General features: G+C 36.7%; 1 protein-coding gene across 4 annotated transcripts in view; it reads right to left on the bottom strand.

The window, feature by feature from the left end:
• Nucleotides 1–831: 831 nt before the first annotated feature.
• The window catches only part of DCP2 (decapping mRNA 2), a 37903-nt gene continuing 30079 nt past the window's right edge, over nt 832–8655 (bottom strand). For all 4 annotated transcript variants that reach the window (XM_010375819.2, XM_010375820.2, XM_030928031.1 and 1 more), the window contains 2 exons: nt 6621–6672; nt 832–4115 (listed from right to left, as the gene is read on the bottom strand). In XM_010375819.2, the coding sequence (XP_010374121.1) occupies nt 3952–4115; nt 6621–6672 (216 nt within the window). In that variant the 3' untranslated portion in view covers nt 832–3951. The remainder of the gene's footprint in view (nt 4116–6620; nt 6673–8655) is intronic.

Below are 8655 nucleotides of genomic sequence, written 5' to 3'. Positions count from 1 at the left end.
AGACAAATGCACTTTAAAGTCTTAGGACATAATACAAAATGAGAAACTACCTAGACTTTACCAAGCTGTCAGGAATATCGTTTGACAAAATTGTTTTTACTAACACTTGTTTACCTAGACAAGGTATGTAAAGGATACCTTCAAACAAAAAAAATAGTTTGTCTTGCTTATTAATCTAAAGTTACAGCAACACATATGAACCCCATCCCCCCAGGCTAGAAAATAATCCAAGTCAAAATTACTAGGAAGAAAAGTTAATGAATCTGACTTTATTACTATGATTAACATACAAAGAAAGTACTGCCTCAGAAAACATAGAAACACAAAAGATGTCAATCAAAACAGTCTCAGGAGGCAGGGAGGTCCACTGGTACAAAAATACAGATAAAAAGCCAAAAGAGACCAGCTCGACCAACATGGAAAAACCCCATCTCTACTAAAAATACAAAATTAGCTAGGCGCGGTGGCGCATGCCTGTAATCCCAGCTACAGAATCGCTTGAACCCGGGAGGCGGAGGTTGCGGTGAGCTGAGATTGCACCATTGCACTCCAGCCTAGGCAACAAGAGTGAAACTCCGTCTAAAAAAAAAAAGCCAAGAGAGGGTACTGTGGTAAGAAAAGTAACTCGGCAAAATGTCTAATTTTTATAATTAACTTTGCTTTCCTTACCGTTTAACTGTTGGAGATGAAAAGAGAAAGGATGAGAAACAGGTCTGTGAGAGAATAGGTAGCGTTTTTAACGCACACATGCACTCAGACCTTAACTTCTCTATAGGACACAATATGGTGAATTTTATAGAAGAATCTAATTCCTATAGTAGAAGGCTGTTATTTACTCAGATTTGAATTCCTTTATTTGACATTACATACAAATTACTAAAGCCTTCAAAAGGAAAAGTACCAACTCAATCTTACAGCATAAAATTACTTTCATTATATGTCTTCATTAGCTATACTTACTAACTGATATTTAATAGAAAAATAAGGATATTCAAAGCTCAGAATAGCAAGTAGTGACCAAAATTCCTCTGACAGCATTGGGAGACTTCCCTTTATATATGAATACAAAAATCCAACTTAATTTTCCAACATCTTTAATCAAATTTCACCCACACTATATGAGTTCTATTAGGCCTCTCCAAATGCTCATGTCTCAGGAGGGTATCACTATTTGAAATCCTAAACCATTCATTTGCTACTTCTTAACACAAATTTTTGAAAAGCATGTAAACCACATCCTTATCTTTTGGATTACAATGGTTAGGTACAAAAACAATTCATTTAGCATCTTATAAATCATTAAAGTTATACATAAAAGCACCCACAAATTGTTTTAAAATAAAAGATTCACAGTGCACTGCACCTTGGAACATATAAGGTTGGAACATAACATTTAAAAAGTGAATTCCAAGACCGGTATCTCTCTCAAAGACAAAACATAATGAAGCAAACCAACTACTCTTCTCATCTAGCTTCTTAAAATGCAGCACTCAGTAGAAGTAAATTATTGCATATTCAGCATACTCCTTTATCACTTGATTTCCTCAAACCATACTAAAATTTCTCAAAGGAGAAATCCAGTTCACTAAGCATGGCCTTTCTCAAGGTAACCTGAACACTGAGAAACTACTACCCAGGTTTGAGGGAATAAGTATAGTAGATGTACCTAAAACAGGTACATCCAACTTAAATATTTTCTGCATAGTTAAGTCACATCACACACATAAACTTTAACTCACATCTTTTAACATTTTTTTAACCTCAAACTTTGAGGAGAGCTAAAAGCCTGAAGTTACCATAATCACATCCCAACAATACCCTTATATTTTGTTCCACAGTGCATTAAATAAAGCAGCGCAACAGCAATAACATTTAACCATAGTTAAACTACTGTAATCACAAAGATAATTTGTTGGTTCTTGAAAAGGCTCAACACCATTAGAGGCCATACGTCCGGTAACTAACTCTAATCTCTTTTGCTTCAGTATTGAGAGCTGACAAATCCAACTCCACAGGCACCAGGAAGACTGGCCAAAGTATGCACTTGAAAAGAAAAAAAAAAACACACATACAAAAAAAAACACAGTAAAAGTTAAATGGTTTCCAGAAGACAGTAAATGAGTGAAAATTATTCATCTGCCAGGCAAACTACATTTTCACTCCTTTAACAACAGAAGTCTGGAATGCTGGGACCAACTATAAATATGGCTCAAAGAGACCCAAGCAAAGCAGCCGTATTTCTGAAAAGGACAGTAAAAGCTTCCAAACACAATCATATAATGCATTAAAAGGCAAAGGTCACAGGGTTCAAACATTTGTCACATTACAAGATGCAGGATTCTGAATATCATAATTCTATACACACTGCTTTAATTGTGAATTCTCCTGCTTAGCACCAAAAGGGTGACACCTTCCTTAATAAATAGAATTTATCCTTTAAAATCAAGCCATTTAAAAGCTAAAGCAAAGTACTACTAAGCGAATTCCTTAAATAGCCCTTCTTTTAAAAGTCCCATGAGGTTCAGTGGAACCCGATTAAATAGGCTACCTACAAAGAATAAAGATTTCTACAATAACATTTATAAGCAGAGAAGTATTTTGTGGATACCACTGTAAAAAAGGATTTTTAAAACCCACATGATACACACACACACACATATACTCGAACACCCCCCATTCCCAAGAAATTCCTTCAATGAGGTCAGATGCAGCCAAAACACTAAAGCTCCCTTAACACCCTGGTGATTGTCCTCAATTATAGCTGAAATCCTCCTTAAAATGGGCACTGCCATCCTTATGTGAATTTAAAAATTCTGAAGCAAAATACATTCCTAGGAGTGAGTTACGTATGTTACTATTGTGTAACACATATACATAACGTGTAACCTAGTGAAATGCTTTATTTGGACTTGGGTAAACTGCATACCCCTTCCCTTCTTCTCACTCCATCATCCAGGGGCTTAGCAGGCCAATAAAAGCATGTCAGTCACTGCTACTATTGCAAATTGGAATCTAATAAAACAAATATAACAGTATTGATCCAAAGATCAATACTGGAGATGCAATGTAAAACCCAGTAATGTCAGTTTTTCATACATATTTATACAACTAGAAATACAGAAGAAATTTTCACAAGAACAAAAGTCTACAAGACTAAAGGGTTGGAGGCAGGATGGTAAAGACATGACCCAAAGTAGCTGCTGGGTCTCAGCCTCCATGCTCTCTGCTACACTTCCTCCAGCAGTCTCACAGGTTTACTGACTGCATGTAACCACAGCTCAAAATCACAACATCAACTCCCATCCACTCAAGCCCCTCCAGGCTACAGACTTTGTCCTTATGAAGTGCTAAGAGTTCATTTTGGACATGCACATTATATTCCAGAAGCTGCTCTCAATAAATCCTTTCACTAAAATTCCAGAGGAAGATTAGAAAGCCTCAGTGGTTAGAAGCAGAGAGAAGTACAAAATGCCACCAAAGTAGATCACCTGTAATCCCGACAAATGCGACATTTCAGCTCTTGTGTTCATTTAATAATTGGGCATTATTTTAAGTTTCTTTGAAAAACTCCAATATACTATTATTGCAATCACTGTAACAGGTAGATGGAGCATTCCCATTAACTTGGCTACTTGACAGTAACTCAATACATTATGTTCTCAACCAGAATACAAAATAAAACCCACAGTCACACAGAATAAATGCCCTCAAAGAAAGCAACTTAATCTTGTACTAAACACTGAAAAGGTAAATCTGTATAAAAGGTTATAACTGCATTTACAGTGCAAACTCGTGTTTCTTTCTACTCTCTCTTATAAACAGAAAATGTCTTCAGAAACATTGCCTCCCTGCATTTCTTTAAAACACCTGAGAAAGGTAAGGCTTGAGGAGACACCCACTCAAACCCAACAGGTCTCTGATCCTGGGATATTTACAATACATTTGCTCCTATCAAAGGTCCAAGATTTTCATTATAGCATTATGGTCAAACTTGAAACTCAAAAAGGCTCTGGATGAAAAGGGGAACTTGCAATGTCCATTACACGCCACGGGCTGTCCCTCGGCATGCTCTAGCAACTGGTCTTCATTGGAGCTAGGTAAGTCATATACAGCATCTGTTTAAAAAAAAAAACAAAAACAAAATAAATAAGCTCAGTAACCTTAGTAAGAAATCAAATACTGCCCTTTGCCTTTTGTTACAAAAGAATTAGTTTTGAGTATATGTTTATCTTCCCAGACTCTAACCCTAAATAGAACCACTAAAATATGTATTTTCCTTTCCCTAAACTGGTGGTCAACTGCATTTTCAATCTATTATTATTTCCACATATTCAAAATCTTAATCTCAGTCATTAAGACCCTTGACATTCCTTTGCTTTCAAAATGAGCATAACTTTACCTCCTACATGTGCTTCACCTCCTATATGTGCATTTTGTTACAGAAAAATAAAGCTGGGGTTTACCAAGATTTCCAGGAACTTATCACCATAAAGAAAAATCCAGCTAGGCATAGTAGCTCACGCCTGTAATCCCAGCACTTTGGGAGGTCAACGAGGGCAGATCACAAGGTCAGGAGTTCAAGACCAGCCTGCACAAGATGGTGAAACCCCGTCTGTACTAAAAATGCAAAAATTAGCCAGGCATGGTGGCACATGACTGTAATCCCAGCTACTCAGGAGGCTGAGGCAGGAGAATGGCTTGAACCTGGGAGGCGGAGGTTGAAGTGAGCTGAGATGGCGCCATTACATTCCAGCCTGGGTGACACAGCGACTCCATCTCAAAAAGCAAAAGAAAAAAATAAGAAAAAAAAAAAATCCAAATTTTCAAAATCATAGTAGAACAAAATTCCAATTTATCTGGGCTTTTTTTCCCCACCTTTTAAATAGACCAGGCACTTAACCAGAAAATAGGTTTGGAATGGACATCAAGAAACTCTGGCAGAAAGAAAGTCTGAAATGAGGATGAGGCTTCCTAGGACATGAATCCTTTTATACTTCTCAACACAACTCAGAATTTTATATATCCATATAATGCCCAACTAAGATCAATATACCGAGTTGCAGTGTGCTGCACCCTTTTTTTTTCTTTTGAGACAGAGTCTCATTCTGTTGCCCAGGCTGGAGCACAGTGATAATCACAGCTCACTCAGCCTCAACTTCCTGGGCTCAAGTGATCTTTTGCCTCAGCCTCTTAAGTAGCTGGGACTACAGGTATGTGCCACCACAACTGGCTCATTTTTAACTTTTGTAGAGACAAAAGTCTTGCTATGTTGCCCAGGCCGGCATGGTGTACTCTTTTTAATGTCCCTGAATATACGACTTTTAAAAGATTCTGTAAAATAACTGATTTCTGAATATATGTTAATTATATTTCACTATATGACTAACATGTCCCCACCACCCAAGGTGGCCAGAAAAAAATCCTATTAAGAAGACATACTCCCATAACTTCTCTATACGATGAGGTGAAATAATAGACTCTTCAATAAATGATGCTGGGAAAACTGGATATCCACATGCAAAAGAACTAGATCCTTATCATACAACACACATAAAAATGAACTTGAAATGGATAAAAGACTTAAATGCAAGACCCGAAACTGTAGCATTCCTAGAAGAAAATAGGGAAAAAAACCCCTCTGACGCTGATCTTCGCAATGATTTTTTTTGTATATGACCCCAAAAGCATAGGTAACAAAAACAAAAATAAACAAGTGGGACTGTATCAAACTAAATTGTAATGATAATTCCTTTCTTCACAGTTAACAGTAACTTTCCATAATATAGTTAAGGCATGTCTTTTAAAATAGCATTATCTTGCTTAAATCACAGACAGTATTACAGAAAAAGAATACAATAATGCTTTTCATTTCTTAGACTTTTCTATATGAAAGCCTTAAATTTAGATGGTGAATAAATGAGTATCTACTGCACAGGAAATTTCATACAATTCAAAAATAGCACCTAAGAAAAAAGTCTACAGCACTTCCAAGTAGCATCTACTAAATTAGTATTTAACAAAGAGCTTTCTACATTCACTAGGATTACTTTCCAAATCAGACAACACACCTACTTTTCATAACCAAGGAAGGAGAAATTCCAAGTATCTTTAATAAAACCTATACTTAGTATCACCTTAAAAAGTTGAACATTGCCTCCAAAAGAGGGAAAAATGTTCCTTTTAATTGGAAAAAAGGCATACAAATTTACTAATGTGTATATGGGAAGAACCACAGTGATTACCCCCCCAAAATGTTCCCCTTCTAGTCAGTGCACCCCTTATATAGATCTGAGAATGAGGTTTTCTAGCCTTTACAATACTGGATTCTTTCTACTCTCCCCAAATCCTTACACAATTATTTACGTATTTAAAATATTCATGCATAGCACTAAGGCTTAACATTCATAAAAGAAACAGCACAGTCTGAAGTAATTCATCTAAATGAATTTGTTTCAGCCAGTTTCTTAGAGAACTCTACATATATGAACTCTTTCTACAGAACATATGCAACTCTTCTTGCCTAACTATCACAGATCGCATACTCCCACTAAAATAAAAGTTAGGTAAACGAAACCAAATCCCACAAGGCAGAGATTATAAAAAGATAGGAAATGACTTGCCTGTTTCAAAATTATCCTGAAGTTTCCGTGGATGAAGTTTCTTTTCGCACTTCTATTTAAAAAAAAAAAAAAACACACAAACACACATACAACACAGTCACCAGTTACTTCACTTACTAAAAATCAAAAGATGTATTATCAAATTTCTCAGGGAGAAAACTGAACCAGGAATATAATCATCCCATTCTCTCACCATTATTTTTGTATTTACTTCTCACACCTAAAATTTTTTTTAGTTCTTGATTACATATATACATACATTATAAAGACATCAAAAAAACAGACAAGTATTGGCTAGGTGTGGTGGCTCATGCCTGTAATCCCAGCACTTTGAGAGGCTGAAGCAAAAGGATCACTTGAGGCCAGGAGTTTGAGACCAGCAAGGTCACCTCCCAACATACTTTATTTCTAAAACATAAAAATCAGCCAGAGCTAACTAATTTAGCTGAGGTGGCCAGGCACAGTGGCTCACACCTGTAATCCCAGCACTTTGGGAAGTCAAAGCATGAGGACCGCTTGAGCCCAGGAGTTCAAGACCAGTCTGGGCAACATGGTGAGACCTATTTCTACCAAAAAAATAAAATATATATATATATATATATACACACACACACACACACACAAGAAGTAGTAGGGTGCGGTGCCACACACCTATAGTCCCAGCTGCTCTGGAGGCTGAGGTGGGAGGATTGCTTGAACCAAGGAAGTGGAGGTTGCAATGAGCCAAGATCGCACCACTGCATTTCAGCCTGGGTGACAGAGCAAAACCCTGTCTCAAAAAGACAAAAGAGCTGAGGCAGGAAAATGGCTTGAGCCCAGAAGTTCAAGGCTAGAGTAAGCAATGTATATGCCACTGCACTCTAGACGACAGAGCAAGTCCCTGTCTCAAAAAATATAAAAAAACAAAAAGATTACTCATTATATTTCTCAACCGAGAGCTAATTAGTATTATATCTTTCTAGCTTTTTCCTATGAAGATGTGTGTTAACATCTTTTCATAAAAGTGCAAACTTTAAATGGAATTATATGATACACACTAGTACGATAATTTTAAAAATATATTGTGAACAAATTCCTTTTTCAATAAATGTACATCGTCATTTTTAGCAACTTCATGGTAATCTAGTGCACAGACCTACTATACTGTATTTAACATCATTTTCTTGGATATTTAGGTTGTTTTCCAGGTTTTCATCATAAAGGGGGTAAACATTCTTTAGATTCCTCTTCTAGGGAAAAGGTGAACACTTTTTTAGGGTTTTGATATAGCAAAACTCCTCTCTAGAAGGTTGTACCAATTAGTAATTTTTATGTGTTACCAACACATTCAATACACAACTGGGTTATTTCATCTTTGCCAATCTGATGGGAGAAATGTATCCCATTTCAATTTACATTCTTTGACCACACATACAGTTTAATACTTTTATATGTTTATCAGTCCCTTTTATTTCTTCTCTTAAAAACTGCTTATAACTTGCTCTCCATCATTAACTTTCTTCTTAAACAACTTTTAAAAATCTATTCAAGTTCTTCTAGACAAATTTGAGAGTAATTTGTGAAGTTCTCCCAAAAAATCTACAAGGAATTTTACTGGTATCATATTAAACTTATACATTAATTTGAGGACAATTAACACTTGTACAATATTATCAATAAGTTATTGTCAGCCGGGAGTGGTGGCTCACACCTGTAATCTCAGCACTTTGGGAGGCCAAGGCAGGTGGATCACGAGGTCAGGAGATCGAGACCATCCTGGCCAACATGGTCAAACACTGTCTCATACTAAAATACAAAAAACCTAGCCGGGGTGGTGGCGCATGCCCGTAGTCCCAGCTACTCAGGAGGCTGAGACAAGGGAATCACCTGAACCCGGGAGGTGGAGGTTGCAGTGAGCCGAGATCACGCCACTGTACTCCAGCTTGGCAACAGAGCGAGAGTCCGTCTCAAATAAAAAAAAGTATCTGTCTAGTTTTTGTTAAAAACAGCTGTTGAATTTTATTAAAAACCTGTTAATCATCTACTAAGATTGTCT

The sequence above is a fragment of the Rhinopithecus roxellana genome, chromosome 3 (assembly GCF_007565055.1).
Source record: "Rhinopithecus roxellana isolate Shanxi Qingling chromosome 3, ASM756505v1, whole genome shotgun sequence".
NCBI lineage: Eukaryota > Metazoa > Chordata > Mammalia > Primates > Cercopithecidae > Rhinopithecus > Rhinopithecus roxellana.
Note: the sequence above shows the minus strand (reverse complement) of the source record. Positions and strands in the feature narration are given on the sequence as shown.